The sequence below is a fragment of the Capricornis sumatraensis genome, chromosome 2, assembly GCF_032405125.1.
Source record: "Capricornis sumatraensis isolate serow.1 chromosome 2, serow.2, whole genome shotgun sequence".
Taxonomy (NCBI): domain Eukaryota; kingdom Metazoa; phylum Chordata; class Mammalia; order Artiodactyla; family Bovidae; genus Capricornis; species Capricornis sumatraensis.
The window spans coordinates 20,834,478-20,853,261 of NC_091070.1; the positions used below are offsets into that span (position 1 = coordinate 20,834,478).

The window sequence follows — 18,784 nt, forward strand, 5'->3', positions numbered from 1 at the left end:
GACTGCTGCCTTCCTGGCACAGCCACAAAGCAGATTCCTCAGCCTGTCCTCCCTGTTACTTTCACTTTTCCTCCCTTGGTCTGGATTGATACACAGGAGTCTGGGAGTTGCCTCTGAGTCATTCTAAAAAGTGCCTCCATGTTTCAGGGAATTGCCAAAGGGTGAGGCACCAGGTTGGTTCTGGTAATCTCTTTCTCTCCTATCTTTTCCTGCCCGAGTTGCATGGTATCTTGTCTCACAGTCTGTGCCTTAGCTGCACACTCAGGAGCTACCTCTCACTGTCTGACACGATTGTTGGGATAATCGGCCATTTGTGCCATTAGTCACATGGTGTCTCAGTTTCAGGGAGGGCTCCCTGGGACAAAAGGGATTCCTTTCTATGGCTGGTGACTCTCAGCACCCCCATTCTATGGCATATAGGCTAAGAATGGGTTTTGGAGAGGCAGGGAGACTCCCTCAGACTCACCTCTCAGCTACATTCTGCTGCTGCTGGGGAACAGGAAAAAAATTTGATGCTGGAAACCTCAAAAAGAAAAGGCTCATTTTCTTTTCCTAGCCCCAACACAAATTGAGAGGCCAAAGAAAAATGGCCTCTTACTGGCACAATAAACTCCTTCATGGCGGGAAGTCTGAGTCCAAACCTGAAAGACTCATGCTGTATGCGTCTTTCTATTGCTGCCTTATCTCCCCATCCCCTATTCTGTCTGTATCAGAAGCCTGAAAAAACTCTCTGAACATTCTAAAAAAATCTCCTTCTAACTTCTCCTACCTCTCAGGGCATGTGGTGAGGAAGGAAGGGAAACCAAGCTGCCCCCATTCCTGCACGTTTTCTTACTCCTTCCAATTCTTCTGATCAGACTAAGACCCCACCTCCCCAGAGGGTCAACCCTCCGGGGACAACATCTTATCAGTCAGTCTGCACCTGTCATCTGAACCAATTTCCGCACTTTCTGATTTAAATTTTAGCTATGAGGCTATGATGCAGAAAGAAAAAGACTGGTCATAATATTCTTCAGACTCTGGAGAAAACTGGCCAAAATGAAACCTTTTTGAAATTACAAAACCGGTTCTTTTTGCATGTACAATTAGAGAAAGATAGCTTGTTAAAATACTTCTTTCAGACTTGAGAAACATGCCTAGGGAAAAACCTGAAGTTAACTGTTATCACATCCTTGACATACACGGCCCACACTGCCTGAGACTTCAGCCTTGGACAGATTAGTAGAACTTTAAGCCAAGGAAGAAAATACAAGTGCAAAGAGACAAAATCTCAAGTGGAAACTATGAGATCTCTTTCTGTGTGGAGTAATCTACGTCTCAATGTGTGTCTTTGTCTTTGAATCCTATTGCTGAGGTTAGTTTGTAAATGAGTTCTAATTTAACGGGCCTAAAGAAAAGTGCTTACAAATCAAACAATTCTAAATACAGGGAAATTAAACTGAATGAATTTTAGGCTCACATGAACTGAGAAATATTCAATATTAAATTAAGACCTGCTATTAATGTTTGTTAATCTAATTAATATGAACTGGTCTTAAGAATCATCAACAATAAGTATAACATTCTTCTTACATATATTGCAAATTTGTCAACAGGGAAAGTCACTTTACGTGAAGAAACTTTTAAGGAAAAAAAATGAAAATAAAATGAAGAGCTCTGGGTGATTTATGTTTACCAACTACAGAGTGCTAATATAAAGAACAGTTCATGGTTGCTTAAGAAAAGTTGGGTGCATGGTACAGTTTTCTTAAGATGTTGACTGCCTTTGAAATCTTTTGTTACTTTGACTAAGTGAATAACTATTGTTATCACAGTGAATATAACCTGGTATCAGACTGGAATTTGGTTTTCTCTCTCCTAAGAGAAGAAAATTTTCTTGGAATGTGGCTTTTGATAACAGACTATGTGAATTTCCTTACCTTTAAGCCATTTATATTTATTTTTAAAATCTTTTGTTACTTTGGTAAAGTAAATAAGCATTATTTCACAATGGTCTATGAAGACTATGGCACATGTGGATAAAGTTCATTCTGCTTCTACAAAAATCAAGACTTTAGCTGTATTGATGTCTTTAAAACATGGTGACAGTCTACTCCTAAGTCAGGAATTTTAAAATGGGTAAATCAAACAGTCAGGGCTATGGGAAATCTAAGACAGCTGCTTGGCTTTTCCCAGCTTCCTGATGAACCTCATTGTCTTTTTTGTTTTTAAATTTGCCTGCACAGGGTAAATGCCCTGATGCAGAAAAAATGTTTAACAATGTGTCTTCCACTTGGGATATGCTTTCTATAATTTCCAGTAAGCAAGGCACCTACTTCTCTGGACCAATCACACAAGCCTTAACACAAACTTTACAAACTTCTTTAGACTATCATCCTCAATTATCAGGCAAGGGCGACAGCTGCTGCTGGTGCTGCTGCTGCTGCTAAGTCGCTTCAGTCGTGTCTGACTCTGTGCGACCCCATAGACAGAACAAAGATTAATTACAGGGGATTAAATGAACTGCTAAATATGGTTGCAACTTTCATGACTTTTGTCTGACATTTTACTGGCTTCTAATCTTTGTGGGTTTCTCTTTTTCTTTCAGATATAAAGAAGCTCTTCTCCTCAAGTTACTTATGGTTTAAAACAATTTGGTATTTTACACCTATGGGTAAAATTCAAACATTTTCCTTTACTCTCAGCCTTGTCCCTCCAGAAACTGGAGACACTTGGGTTCTGAACAACCTCCTCAAATAAATAAAAAGACCATCTCCTAAAAAAATACAGATATCTCAAAATATTTGGGGGACCGATAAAAGAGAAAAATGTGATGGCAGGCCTTTGGCATGACCTTCTTGGCATTCAGACGCCTTTGGGAATTTAGTCTGAGACTCCTGAAAAATTATGACAGAGTCAATACAAAAAGAGCCTATATGGTCAGTGGACCAAACTTATTTTAACAACAAACTAGTCGGCTATGATTAATAAAAAAGCATAATTTTAGAAATAGTTACGTTTCACTAAATATTAAATTCTAGTTTTATTAATTAAGGTCTGTGCTACTAAGACTCACTTCCCAGGCAGTCCTTTGCTGTTATGTTATACTGTTAACAAGACTTAACTAAATTATTAAAGGGATACTCTAAGTCATGGTTTCTTGTGTTTTTTTCCCTAAAGCCTAACTTCATCATCAACCTTCAGGTAAAAGCAGATGCTTCACGATTTACAACCAGGAGATTAACACCAGGCTATAGTTACTTACGCCAAAGAATTGATGCTTTTGAACTGTGGTGTTGGAGAAGACTCTTGAGAGTCCCTTGGACTGCAAGGAGATCCAACCAGTCCATCCTAAAGGAGATCAGCCCTGGGTGTTCTTTGGAAGGACTGATGCTAAAGCTGAAACTCCAGTACTTTGGTCACCTCATGTAAAGAGTTGACTCACTGCAAAAGACTCTGACGCTGGGAGGGATTGGGGGCGGGAGAAAAAGGGGACAATGGAGGATGAGATGGCTGGATGGCATCACCGACTCGATGGACATGGGTTTGAGTGAACTCCGGGAGATGGTGATGGACAGGGAGGCCTGGCGTTCTGCGATTCATGGGGTCGCAGAGTTGGACACGACTGAGTGACTGAATTGAACTGAACTGAATAGTTACTTAACAGACTAAGTTAGATGACCTAGGGTATCCTGGACTATACCTAATAAAATTCTTAAATTATTACTTCTTACCTTACTACTACTGCTAGCTCACTTCTTTTTATTGCCTGTTTTGCAAAATTGTTGCCTGCACTACCAAGTGTGTGTGACTGAGCCTCTGATAAAATGATGATGTATATATAGATAGATATATATATAAACACATGGCTCAGTGGTAAAGAATCTGCCTGCCAGTGCAAGAGACAAGGGTTCAATTCCTGGTTGGGAAGTTCCCTGAGAAGGAAATATCAATCCATTGCAGTATTCCCACCTGGGAAACGCCATAGACAGAGGGGCCTCTGGTGGGCACAGTCTATAAGGGTCACAAAAGAGTTGGGCACAACACAGGGATTAAACAATACACATGGGTCACTGGTCGTAATAATGCGAGTGCAGACACGGGAAGCAGCAGCGGAGGGAGCGCCTTCTCGGGCCCTGAGAGGTCGGTGGTGAGGCAGGTATGGCCCAGAACTTGTGCTGCTCCCATGGCCTCCTCCGGGAACAGCACTCTGAGCTGCCTATCAGTGGGACCTCTGCCAAACCAGCAAATGCGCATTCCTAGCACCACAGGACAAAACGGCCATAAAACGCCCCCAACCATGGTCAAATTTTTGGCCATGAAGGGGCCCTGCCAACTGGAATCTGGCACGTGCTGTCTGCCTCTAAAAGAATTAAATCATAGCCACTGCAGCTGTTAACCTTCAGCACCTCCTGAAAGGAGCTCAAAGTGGAAATCAGAAATGAGGCAGTGTGCTCCAGAAAGAAAAAAAAAAACCAAAACTGGCTAACAGGCCTTCAGATGATTAGACATTTTCAGGTAAAGATTTTCACGCACGTAACCCAGGGAACATTTTCCTTTCCACTGTGGGGGCAGGCGCGTGTATGCTGAGCTCACACACATGGAAAAGAGGTCTTGAGATGGGGGTAAGCTGGCTCCATATGAGTCAGAGTGGAGTGTAATTCGGGGGTTGGTGTTACCGGCTACTGGGACTCCCAGCCGGACTCCACATGGATCAGAGGCTCCCAATTTGCCCCTGTGGATGCTGGCAACAGCATAGAATTTCAAAAAGTGGGGTTCTTTTGGTCCCTAGACCAGTAATTGTGCAAGAAGTGAGGAGTGACCAGAGATATTTAGTGAGACCCATCCTGTAGAAATGAAAGTATTGTCAGTATCTATGATTAAAGAGGGGTTTGTCTGGCATCTGTATTTTGAAGACCAAAAAGCTGAGATATTTCGGAGGACTGGTCTTTTTGAGTTTAACTGCTGCTTGGATAGTCTGGTTGGTGCTCTTCCAATGCTGTTCACTCACCGGGGGAAAAGTCAAGATGAAAGTATGGTTGCATGGTTGGAGATGTTACCGACAGAATACCCCCATGGGTGACTGCCCTGAAAGGAGACGGGGTATATGAAAGCCTCGGTTAGGTTCATTAGGATGCTTCTGGGTTGTGGGGTTGACAGAATGACAGGAATAAAATTTAGGCATTCTTGTAGGACCTGAAGAAAGATAGACTCTATGTGATCTAACTTAAAGCTTGTGGTCCTAGAATCAAATGATGCATCTGGGTAAGCTGAGACATTGGACTGAGTTCCTATTGGCCAGAGTAATACTGTCTGAAGGCTAGTTCCAGAGATGCATAGCCAGTAGAAGGATGGGTTGTGGGCAGTAGCTAGGGTCTATAAATACTCCTCTGGGTCTAAGGAATGTTGGGAGGGTTTAGCTTGTGTGGTGGAACAGAGGAAGGGTAAGGTGAGAGTGAGAGTGAGCTTGTTGGTGTTCAGTCGCTCAGCCATGTCCAACTCTTTGGGACCCCATGGACTGCAGCACACCAGGCTTCCCTGTCCTTCACTATCTCCCAGAGTTTGCTCAAACTCACCTCACGTCCATTGAGCCAATGATGCCATCCAACCATCTCATCTCACCCTCTGTCACCCCTTTCTCCTCCTACCCTCAATCTTCCCCAGTATCAGGGTCTTTTCCAGTGACTCGGCTCTTCATGTCAGGTGGCCAAAGGATGCTTCAGCTTCAGCATCCTTCCAGTGACTATTCAGGGTTGACTTCCTTTAGAACTGACTGGTCTGAACAAGGGACTCTCAAGAGTCTTCTCTAGCACCACAGTTCAGAAGCATCAGGCGTTCGGCGCTCAGCCTTCTTTATGTTTCATCTCTCACATCTGTACGTGACTGATGGAGTAACCATAGCTTTGACTATACAAACTTTTGTTGGCAAAGTGATGCCTCTGCTTTTTGATACACTGTCTAGGTTTGTCATAGCTTTTCTTCCAATAAGCAAGCGTCTTTTAATTTCATGGCTGCAGTCACCATCCTCAGTGATTCTGGAGCCCAAGAGTGAGTTTAAGGGGCATTTAGTCAAGAATGATGCCTGGTGCAGGCCTCTGGAAGACCGGACAACCAAGGTTAGGTACCACAGGTGTGAGACAGGATCATCCACAGGAGGGCACGAGACTGGAAGAAAGAAAGGACAAAACGATATGAGGAGCACAACATGGGCAGTTGATCATGGATCTTTTTAAAGAGTTCGATTGTTACTTATCTTTGGTCCTTTTGAAGAGAAATTTAAGGTCTTCAAGTGGTTCAGAGGTGTAGGATGCTGGGTGCTTGAGTCTTCAGAGGGCAGTTTCCAAGGCTCCCCCCTGAAGAGGTGAATCCAGCTGGAGATTCTTGAAACTTTGATGGCTGTAGGTGAGGAAAGGAAGACTGGAAGAAGTCCCTTTCAAATAGGAACCAGCTGGGACTTGGGAGAACTGTCCATCCAAGTTCTGTTAAGGACTCTATCCCCAAGTTGATATAGTATGGCTGAATGAGGGCTACGAGGGTTGGTTTCTGGGCCAAATTCCCTAAAGGCCTGTTAGAACACTGAGAGTTTGGTTACATACTACTGTAGCCCTAGGGCTTCCCTGTCCATAAGGAGGTCTGATGCTAGAAAGAATGTATATGGACTTAATCCGAGGGATCCTTTGGAGTTATTCTACTGCTAAGGAGGGCAATAGATAACAGGGTTACCCAAACTTGTCAAGTTTCCTGGATTTGTTTTTCGAGAATGTTTTTGAGAAAATGATTGGCTCTTTCTCCCTTTCCTGAGGATTGGGGCCTCCAGGAGTAATGCAGAGCAAAACTTTTGTCAAGGGCTTTGGCAATGGGCTTCCCTGACAGCTCAGTTGGTAGAGAATCCACGTGCAATGTGGGAGACCTGGGTTCGATCCCTGGGTTGGGAAGATCCCCTTGCAGAAGGGGAAGGCTACCCACTCCAGTATTCTTGCCTGGAGAATTCCATGGACTGTATAGTCCACAGGGTCTCAAAGAGTCAGACATGACTGAGCGACTTTTCTGTCTGTACACCAACAAGAGCATTTCCTTATCCTGTATACAAAAATAAACTCTAAATGGACTAAAGACCTAAACCAGAAACAGAAACACTTAGAAGAGAACATGGGCATAACGCTTCTTGAAATATATCACAGCAGTATTCTTTTGAATCTGTCTCCTAAGGCAAAAGAAACAAAAGCACAAATAAGTAAATGGGGCCTAATTAAACTTAAACGCTTTTGCAGAGCGCAGTAAACTATTCACAAAACTAAAAGTCAGTCTACTGAGTGGGAAAAATTATTTGGAGATGCAATGATGGATAAGGGATTACTATGCAAAGTATATAATAACTCAACATCAAATAGGAAACAAAATGACCCAATCAGAAAATGGGCAGAAGGCCCGAATAGACATTTTTCCAAGAAAGACACACAAATGGCCAATATGCAGATGAAAAGGTATTGAACATCGCTAATCTAAGGAAATTTAAATCAAAACTACAATGAGATATGACTTCATGAACCTCTCAGAAGAGCTATCATCAAAAAGACCAGGAACAACAAGTGTTAGTGAGGATACAGACGAAAGGGAACCGTTGTGCACTGTTGTTAGGAATGTAAATCGGTACACTATGGAAAACAGTAGGGAGGATTACCAGAAAATTAAAAGTAAATTCACCACATGATCCAGAAACTCCACACCTGGGTATATAGAAGAAGAAAAGGAAAACACTAATTCAAACGGCCATCAGCTGACTTTTCTGTGGAAGCTTTGGTGCCAGAAGGGAGTGGCATCTGGCATTGGATATTTAAAGGGTAGCAACTTCCAGTGAATACAATCCATAAAAATACTGAATCACTATGTTGTACACCTGAAAACAGTACGATATAATAAACCAATTACACTTCAGTTAAAAAATAGGAAGTTACCTATCCTTTTCATGGTGAATTGACTTCAAGCTGAGTTCAAGCATACTTGTATCTTTTTGAATATTCCTGCTGCTGCTGCTGCTGCTGCTAAGTCACTTCAGTCGTGTCCGACTCTGTGCGACCCCATAGACGGCAGCCCACCAGGCTCCCCCGTCCCTGGGATTCTCCAGGCAAGAACACTGGAGTGGGTTGCCATTTCCTTCTCCAATGCATGAAAGTGAAAAGTGAAAGTGAAGTCACTCAGTCGTATCCGACTCTTAGCGACCCCATGGACTGAAGCCTACCAGGCTCCTCCATCCAATGGGATTTTCCAGGCAAGAGAGTGCACTAATTTTTAAAAAATCCTTCAGTGTTGCATATATCACATTTATGCAATAGGACATTCTTCTTTTCTAAATGTTAATGTCCTTATTACTGGTTCCAACTTAAAGATATGATCCACAAAAAGAGAAATCAGGCGAGATAAATTGCTCATGGTAACTTCCTTAGTTTGAGTTGAGTTCATTTACAGGCAATTCAATGCAGAAATGATTTTTGAAAGCAGAAAGATGTATGAAACAGTGATGATCAGATTATGATTCATTATTCTGTAAGGAACTAAAAAAAGCTCAAGTCAGAACTTTCTAAGTAAATCAACTTTTTGAGGTATACTCAGCATATACAATAAAATATTCAGATTTAATGACGCAGCTTGTTGACGTTTGACTTGTAAGTACCATCCAGTCTTAGGGTGTTGAGAATACTATATAATAAAATACCTTAGGCTGGGTGGTTAATAAACAAAAATATTTCTCATAGTTCTGAAGGCTAGTAAGACCAAGATCAAGACGCCAGCAAATTTAGTGTCTGGAGAACCCTTTCCTGGTTCACAGATGGCACCTTCTCACTGTAAACACAGAGGGCAGAAGGGTTGAAGGATCTCTCTGAGGCCTCTTTGTAAAAGCACCAATCACCTCCTAAAGACCCCAGCTGCTAATACCATCACCTGGGGTGGGGGGTCGGATTTCAACATGTGGACTCTGGAGGGAAACGTTCATCTTGAACACACCCCAATCAAGATTCAGAAGTCTCCCATCACTCCAGGAAGTTCCCTCCATCCCTCCATTCCCTCACATCAGGAAAGCACTGATTAAAATTCTATTCCCCGTACATTATTTTGGACTATTCCAGAACATCGTACAAAGGAAGTCCTATGTAAAGCTTCTTTGGTCTGCTCTCTTTCTGTTATCATATTATCCATGAGATACATCCATGATCGTACACATACCAGAAACTTGATCAGATTTACTGAGGATTTTCCCACTGAGTGAATAGGCCCTTTGTGTGTCATCCATCTGTCCAGTACTGTTTGCTTGTTCCCAGTCTGTGGAATAAATTCAAGCATAATGCTGTTATGAATATGTATATAGAATCATTGTGGTAACTTCCTATGGCTAGAATCACCAAGACACAGAGCAGGCATCATTTTAACTTTATAAGGAACTATTATTGTCCACCCTAACATTTCTACTCATGACACTATTGTTCTGTTCCACTCATCACCCCCAACATATCCCACGTTTGTAAAGTATGAAAGAATTTGATTCTCCCCTCAAAAGTCTGACTAAAAGAAGCTTCCACTCTCTTCTCCATTTCATATTTTCATTACAGATTGAAGCCTTGTCTCATTTTGGTTTGAGGGCAAAAAGTCAATCACTGTCTCAAAATTGCACCAAACCCCCTGACTCTTCCCCTGTGGCTTTTCCGAAGGACCATGGAACCACTCAGCCCAGATATGCACTCTGTTTTCCCTCATTCCTGCTGTGTTTCATCTTCCCTAACACCCCTGTGTTAGGACCCCTAGGACCACTTGGCCCAGCCCCTCCCCTTCATGAGGACACATTGTTATGTAAGAGCTTGCGCCCCTCCCCCACCTCTCTGGGGCTGTCCAGCCTCCAGTCTGCCTCTGCTCTCCTCAGGACCAGCCTGCTGTCTAAAAGTTGCTGCTCCGGAGAGGAGCATAAAGATGGCGGAGGAATAGGACGGGAAGACCACTTTCTCCCTCACAAATTCCTCAAAAGAACATTTCAACGCTGAGCAAACTCCACAAAACAACTTCTGTAGGCTGGCAGAGGACATCAGGCAACCAGAAAAGCAGACCATTGTCTTCAAAAACAGGTAGGAAAAAATATAAAAGACGAAAAAGGAGACAAAGGAGGTTGGGGAGGGAGCTCCGTCCCGGGAAGGGAAGCCCGTCCCAGGAAGGGAATTTTAAGAAGAGAGGTTTCCAAACACCAGGAAACACTCTCCCTGCCGAGTCTGTGGCGAGTCTTGGAAACACAGAGGGCAACATAACAGGAAGGAAAAATAAAGAAATAATTAAAACCAAGAGATTACAAGCCCAACAGTAACTCCCCCAGCGGAAAAGCAGCACAGACGCCTGCATCCGCCATTGGGAAGTGGGGGCAGGGCAGGGACGCGCGGGAGGCGCGGGCTGCAGTGCTTTGTAAGAATCGGGCAGGAACGACCCACGCGCAACCAGAATGATCTAACTTGGGCTAGCAAACCAGACTGTGTGATAGCTACAGCACGAAAAGCTCGAACATAAGACACCGCCAGGACCGAGCACAGAACAAAGGACAGAATGGAAAAAGCCGGCTGCAGACCATCCCCTGCCGGGGACAGGCAGCCAGAGCCGTAAGGACTGGAAAGGGGCAATTGCAGACCCGGAGAGACTTTACTTACCTAACTGCAAGCAGGCTTCTTTGCTAAGACTTCTGGGGGTGCTGGACAGTCACAATCTGCCTCACGGGGGACGCCAGCGGTCCACCCAGAAAGCTGAGCAGCAGCGGCAGAAAAGGTGACAAGCCGCGGTGATCACACTCGCCAAACTCCTGAGCTACTCGGACCTGGGAAGGGCACAAAGCGCAGTCCCAGCCGAATCTGTGCCTCTGAGGGCTGCCTGAGCGCCAAACCTGAGCGGCTTGGACAGGGGAAGTGCACGCAGCCTAGGGCCGGCCCCAGACGGTTCCCGGCTGTGCATCATAGAGCCGGAGTGGTTTGTGCGCCGCGAGAAGGGACAGGTCAAGCGGGGCTGAGACACTGTGAGCACACGACAGTGCTATTTGTTTGCAGCATCCCCCCTCCCCACAGCGCGACTGAACTAGTGAGCCTGAAAAACCAGCAAACGGAAGAAGTTAAACAGAGGGAACCACCTTGGAAGTGATCCCACACGGCCCAAAACATCAGAGAAGGGCCAGATATATTTTTACTATTTTTAAAATCATTCCTTTTTTTTTTTCTTTTTTTTTTTTCTAACTTTTTTTAAATTGTTAAGTCTTCTATTTCTCCTCTAATTTTTTTTACTATAACCTATTATTACTATTTTTAAAAAAAAGACTTTTTTTTTTTTTAAGGCAAACACCATATATAGCCTTTGGATGGTTGTTGGTGGGTTTTTTTTGTTTGTTTTGTTTTTTTTTGTTTGTTTGTTTTTTTAATAATTCTTGTTTTTCTTTCTTTCTTTCTTTCCTCCTTTTTCCTTCTGCTTCTTTTCTTTAATATTGTATTTTTGAAAATCCAACCTCTACTCTAGATTTTTAACCTTTGCTCTTAGGTTTTTGTTGTCAATTTTGTTCATTTAAAAACCCAAACTTCACTACCCAAGTTTACCTGAGAGCGAGATTACTGGCTTGACCACTCTCTTCTCCTATGGACTCTCCTTTTTCTCCACCAGGTGGCCTCTGTCTCTTTTCTCCCCCATCTCTTCTCTATCCAACTCTGTGAATCTCTGTGTGTTCCAGACGGTGGAGAACACCTAAGGAACTGGTTACTGGCAGGATTTGTCTCTCTCCTTCTCATTCCTCTCTCTTATCCTCCTGGTCACCTCTGTCTACTTCCTCCCTCTCCTCTTCCCCGTATAACTCCGTAAATACCTCTGAGTGGGCCAGACTATAGAGCGCACATAAGGAAGTGACTACTGGCTAGCTTGCTCTCTCCTCTTTTGATCTCACCGCATCTCATTCCAGTTACCTCTAACTACCCCCTCCATCTTCTCTTCTCCTTGTAACTCAGTGAACCTCTCTGAGTGTCCCTCAATGTGGAGAAACTTTTCATCTTTAACCTAGATGTTTTATCATCGGTGCTGTATAGATGGAGAAGTCTAGAGGCTACTGTAAAAACAAAACTGAAGACCAGAAGCAGGAGGCTTAAATCCAAAGCCTGAAAACATTAGAGAACTCTTGAATTCAGGGAACATTAAGCAATAGGAGCCCATCAAATGCCTTCATACCTACACTGAAACCAAGTTCCACCCAAGGGCCAACAAGTTCCAAAACAAGACATATCACTCAAATTCTCCAGCAACACAGGAACACTCCCCTGAGCTTCAATATACAGGCAGCTCAAAATTATTCTAAAACCTTTGATGTCTCATAACCCATCACTGGTCACTCCACTGCACTCCAGTGAGAAGAAACCCAGCTCCACCCACCAGAACTCCAACACAAGCCTCCCTAACCAGGAAACCTTGACAAGCCACTGATAGAACCCCACCCACAGTGAGGAAGCTCCATAATAAAGAGAACTCCACAAATTACCAGAATATAAAAAGACCACCCCAAACGCAGCAATATAACCAAGATGAAGAGACAGAGGAATACTCAGCAGGTAAAGGAACAGGAGAGTTGCCCACCAAACCAAACAAAAGAGGAAGAAGTAGGGAATCTACCTGAGAAGGAATTCCGAATATTGATAGTGAAAATGATCCAAAATCTTGAAATCAAAATGGAATCGCAGATAAATAGCCTAGAGACAAGGATTGAGAAGATGCAAGAAAGGTTTAACAAGGACCTAGAAGAAATAAAAAAGAGTCAAAATATAATGAATAACGCAATAAATGAGATAAGAAACACTCTGGAGGCAACAAATAGTAGAATAACGGAGGCAGAAGATAGGATTAGTGAAATAGAAGATAGAATGGTAGAAATAAATGAATCAGAGAGGAAACAAGAAAAATGAATTAAAAGAAACGAGGACAATCTCAGAGACCTCCAGGACAATATGAAACGCTCCAACATTCGAATTATATAGGAGTCCCAGAAGAAGAAGACAGAAAGAAAGATCATGAGAAAATCCTTGAGGAGATAATAGTTGAAAACTTCCCTAAAATGGGGAAGGAAATAATCACCCAAGTCCAAGAAACACAGAGAGTTCCAAATAGGATAAACCCAAGGCGAAACACCCCAAGACACATATTAATTAAATTAACAAAGATCAAACACAAAGAACAAATATTAAAAGCAGCAAGGGAAAAACAACAAATAACACACAAGGGGATTCCCATAAGGATAACAGCTGATCTGTCAATAGAAACTCTTCAGGCCAGGAGGGAATGGCAAGACATACTTAAAGTGATGAAAGACAATAACCTACAGCCCAGATTACTGTACCCAGCAAGGATCTCATTCAAATACGAAGGAGAAATCAAAAACTTTACAGACAAGCAAAAGCTGAGAGAATTCAGCACCACCAAACCAGCTCTCCAACAAATTCTAAAGGATATTCTCTAGACAGGAAACACGAAAAGGGTGTATAAACCCGAACCCAAAACAATAAAGTAAATGGTAACTGGATCATACTTATCAATAATTACCTTAAACGTAAATGGGTTGAACGCCCCAACCAAAAGGCAAAGACTGGCCGAATGGATACAAAAACAAGACCCCTCTATATGCTGCTTACAAGAGACCCACCTCAAAACAAGGGACACATACAGACTGAAAGTGAAGGGCTGGAAAAAGATATACCACGCAAATAGAGACCAAAAGAAAGCAGGAGTGGCAATACTCATATCTGATAAAATAGACTTTAAAACAAAGGCTGTGAAAAGAGACAAAGAAGGCCATTACATAATGATCAAAGGATCAATCCAAGAAGAAGATATAACAATTATAAATATATATGCACCCAATATAGGAGCACCGCAATATGTAAGACAAATGCTAACAAGTATGAAAGGGGAAATCAACAATAACACAATAATAGTGGGAGACTTTAATACCCCACTCACACCTATGGACAGATCAACTAAACAGAAAATTAACAAAGAAATGCAAACTTTAAATGATACATTAGATCAATTAGACCTAATTGATATCTATAGGACATTTCACCCCAAAACAATGAATTTCACCTTTTTTTCAAGTGCTCATGGAACCTTCTCCAGGATAGATCACATCCTGGGCCATAAATCTAAACTTGATAAATTCAAAAAAATCGAAATCATTCCAAGCATCTTTTCTGACCATAATGCAGTAAGATTAGATCTCAATTACAGGAGAAAAACTACTAAAAATTCCAACATATGGAGGTTGAACAACACACTTCTGAATAACCAACAAATCACAGAAGAAATCAAAAAAGAAATCAAAATATGCATAGAAACTAATGAAAATGAAAACACAACAACCCAAAACCTGTGGGACACTATAAAAGCAGTGCTAAGAGGAAAGTTCATAGCAATACAGGCATACCTCAAGAAACAAGAAAAAAAGTCAAATAAATAACCTAACTCTACAACTAAAGCAACTAGAAAAGGAAGAATTGGAGAACCCCAGAGTTAGTAGAAGGAAAGAAATCTTAAAAATTAGGGCAGAAATAAATGCTAAAGAAACAAAAGAGACCATAGCAAAAATCAACAAGGCCAAAAGCTGGTTCTTTGAAAGGATAAATAAAATTGACAAACCACTAGCCAGACTCATCAAGAAGCAAAGAGAGAAAAATCAAATCAATAAAATTAGAAATGAAAATGGAGAGATCACAACAGACAACACGGAAATACAAAGGATCATAAGAGACTACTATCAGCAGTTGTATGCCAATAAAATGGACAACGTGGAAGAAATGGACAAATTCTTAGAAAAGTACAATTTTCCAAAACTGAACCAGGAAGAAATAGAAAATCTTAACAGACCCATCACAAGCACGGAAATTGAAACTGTAATCAGAAATCTTCCAGCAAACAAAAGCCCAGGTCCAGACGGCTTCACAGCTGAATTCTACCAAAAATTTAGAGAAGAGCTAACACCTATCCTACTCAAACTCTTCCAGAAAATTGCAGAGGAAAGTAAACTTCCAAACTCATTCTATGAGGCCACCATCACCCTAATACCAAAACCTGACAAAGATGTCACAAAAAAAGAAAACTACAGGCCAATATCACTGATGAACATAGATGCAAAAATCCTTAACAAAATTCTAGCAAACAGTATCCAACAACATATTACAAAGATCATACATCATGACCAAGTGGGCTTTATCCCAGGGATGTAAGGATTCTTCAATATCCGCAAATCAATCAATGTAATTCACCACATTAACAAATTGAAAAATAAAAACCATATGATTATCTCAATAGATGCAGAGAAGGCCTTTGACAAAATTCAACATCCATTTATGATAAAAACTCTCCAGAAAGCAGGAATAGAAGGAACATACCTCAACATAATAAAAGCTATATATGACAAACCCACAGCAAACATTATCCTCAATGGTGAAAAATTGAAAGCATTTCCCCTAAAGTCAGGAACAAGACAAGGGTGTCCACTTTCACTGCTACTATTCAACATAGTTCTGGAAGTTTTGGCCACAGCAATCAGAGCAGAGAAAGAAATAAAAGGAATCCAAACTGGAAAAGAAGAAGTAAAACTCTCACTGTTTGCAGATGACATGATCCTCTACATGGAAAACCCTAAAGACTCCACCAGAAAATTACTAGAGCTCATCAATGAATATAGTAAAGTTGCAGGATATAAAATCAACACACAGAAATCCCTTGCATTCCTATACACTAATAATGAGAAAGTAGAAAAAGAAATTAAGGAAACAATTCCATTCACCATTGCAACGAAAAGAATAAAATACTTAGGAATATATCTACCCAAAGAAACTAAAGACCTATATATAGAAAACTATAAAACACTGATGAAAGAAATCAAAGAGGACACTAATAGATGGAGAAATATACCATGTTCATGGGTTGGAAGAATCAATATAGTGAAAATGAGTATACTACCCAAAGCAATTTACAAATTCAATGCAATCCCTATCAAGCTACCAGCCATATTTTTCACAGAACTAGAACAAATAATTTCAAGATTTGTATGGAAATACAAAAAACCTCGAATTGCCAAAGCAATCTTGAGAAAGAAGAATGGAACTGGAGGAATCAACTTGCCTGACTTCAGGCTCTACTACAAAGCCACAGTCATCAAAACAGTATGGTACTGGCACAAAGACAGACATATAGATCAATGGAACAAAATAGAAAGCCCAGAGATAAATCCACACACATATGGACACCTTATCTTTGACAAAGGAGGCAAGAATATACAATGGAATAAAGACAATCTCTTTAACAAGTGGTGCTGGGAAAACTGGTCAACCACTTGTAAAAGAATGAAACTAGGTCACTTTCTAACACCGCACACAAAAATAAACTCAAAATGGATTAAAGATCTAAATGTAAGACCAGAAACTATAAAACTCCTAGAGGAGAACATAGGCAAAACACTCTCCGACATAAATCACAGCAGGATCCTCTATGATCCACCTCCCAGAATTCTGGAAATAAAAGCAAAAATAAACAAATGGGATCTAATTAAAATTAAAAGCTTCTGCACAACAAAGGAAAATATACGCAAGGTGAAAAGACAGCCTTCTGAATGGGAGAAAATAATAGCAAATGAAGCAACTGACAAACAACTAATCTCAAAAATATACAAGCAACTTATGCAGCTCAATTCCAGAAAAATAAACAACCCAATCAAAAAATGGGCCAAAGAACTAAATAGACATTTCTCCAAAGAAGACATACGGATGGCTAACAAACACATGAAAAGATGCTCATTATCAGAGAAATGCAAATCAAAACCACAATGAGGTACCACTTCACACCAGTCAGAATGGCTGCGATCCAAAAATCTGCAAGCAATAAATGCTGGAGAGGGTGTGGAGAAAAGGGAACCCTCCTACACTGTTGGTGGGAATGCAAACTAGTACAGCCACTATGGAGAACAGTGTGGAGATTCCTTAAAAAATTGCAAATAGAACTACCTTATGACCCAGCAATCCCACTGCTGGGCATACACACTGAGGAAACCAGAATTGAAAGAGACACATGTACCCCAATGTTCATCGCAGCACTGTTTATAATAGCCAGGACATGGAAACAACCTAGATGTCCATCAGCAGATGAATGGATAAGAAAGCTTTGGTACATGTACACAATGGAGTATTACTCAGCCGTTAAAAAGAATTCATTTGAATCAGTTCTGATGAGATGGATGAAACTGGAGCCGATTATACAGAGTGAAGTAAGCCAGAAAGAAAAACACCAATACAGTATACTAACACATATATATGGAATTTAGAAAGATAGCAATGACGACCCTGTATGACACATATATATGGAATTTAGAAAGATAGCAATGACGACCCTGTATGCAAAGACACAGCTGTGTATAACGGACTTTTGGACTCAGAGGGAGAGGGAGAGGGTGGGATGATTTGGGAGAATGGCATTCTATCATGTATACTATCATGTAAGAATTGAATCGCCAGTCTATGTCTGACACAGGATACAGCATGCTTGGGGCTGGCGCATGGGGATGACCCACAGAGATGTTATGGGGAGGGAGGTGGGAGGGGGGTTCATGTTTGGGAACACATGTAAGAATTAAAGATTTTAAAATTAAAAAAAAAATCTAAAATAAAATAAAATAAAATAAAAATAAAAGTTGCTGCTCCAGGGATAGTCTTGCCTGCCTCCCACCGCAGTGCACTTTCCTTGGTCACGTACTTCCTCACTCATGGGCCGTGCCTGGACCCAGGCCCACCTGAGAGGTGATCTCTGGCTGCCTCTGCTCTGGCTTTTCCTGTCTCCAACCTGCTGTTCCCATGACCCACCAGGATGGCGCTTCACTTCTTCTGAAATTGTGATTCCCAGGAAGGTGTCCCACAGAGTGAGTGGAATTGAGAGACAAGGCCAGCTCTCCTACAAGATTCGCTTCAGCGGCCAAAGACATGTGGTTCACTTGAGAGTCAAGAAGAACTTGCTGCCCAGACATTTTCCTGTTATCACCGATAACGACCAAGGTGCCATGCAGGAGAACTACCCTTATATCCCCCGAGACTGTTACTACTTTAGCTATCTGGAAGGGGTTCCTGGGTCCATGGGCACCCTGGACACCTGCCATGGGGGTCTGTGTGGCATGCTGCAGCTGGACGACTTCACTTACGAAATCAAACCATTGGAGGCTTCTTCCAAATTTGAGCATCTGATTTCTCAGCTTGTGACACAGAAAACAGCAGCAGAGCATGAGAAATGTGAGGCTGAAGAGAAAGATACAAATCAAGAGTATGAGGAGGCAATGATTTCTGAAATGCCTAGAGCAGGCGCTGTGTATTTGTGGTGGCCACACAGGAAAGCCTTAAAAGTTCACTACACAGTTTCAAACTCATTAGTTGTTCAGAAGAGTAATGAGACACGTGTAATAAGAGAATATAATGATTATAAACAACATATTGCACACCATTTATTACCAGGGTCAACTTCAGGTTTTCAATGTGCTCTGTGCATATGCAGTCAGAGGGATCAGATGAACCTCCAAAGGTTTAGAAGCACTGCAGAGGCAAAGAATCAGTTTGGTTTATGGAACTCTCAGAATTTTTATGCAAATGTACCACATGATACTCGTTGCTTTCAACAGGACATAAGATCACTGGGACCTCCTATTATAGCAGCCATAATGGAATATGCAACCCCAATTGGCGAGCATCATATTTATATGTTGTAAGATATCACATATTTT

General features: G+C 41.7%; 1 protein-coding gene across 1 annotated transcript; it reads left to right on the forward strand.

Moving 5' to 3' along the window:
* The first annotated feature begins 17,782 nt into the window (after window positions 1–17,782).
* LOC138074355 (disintegrin and metalloproteinase domain-containing protein 20-like) lies at window positions 17,783–18,769 on the forward strand. Its single transcript, XM_068966484.1, has 2 exons — window positions 17,783–18,340; window positions 18,683–18,769. Exons 1-2 carry the CDS (start codon window positions 17,783–17,785, stop codon window positions 18,767–18,769), a joined length of 645 nt encoding a protein of 214 aa, XP_068822585.1.
* Window positions 18,770–18,784: the final 15 nt, after the last annotated feature.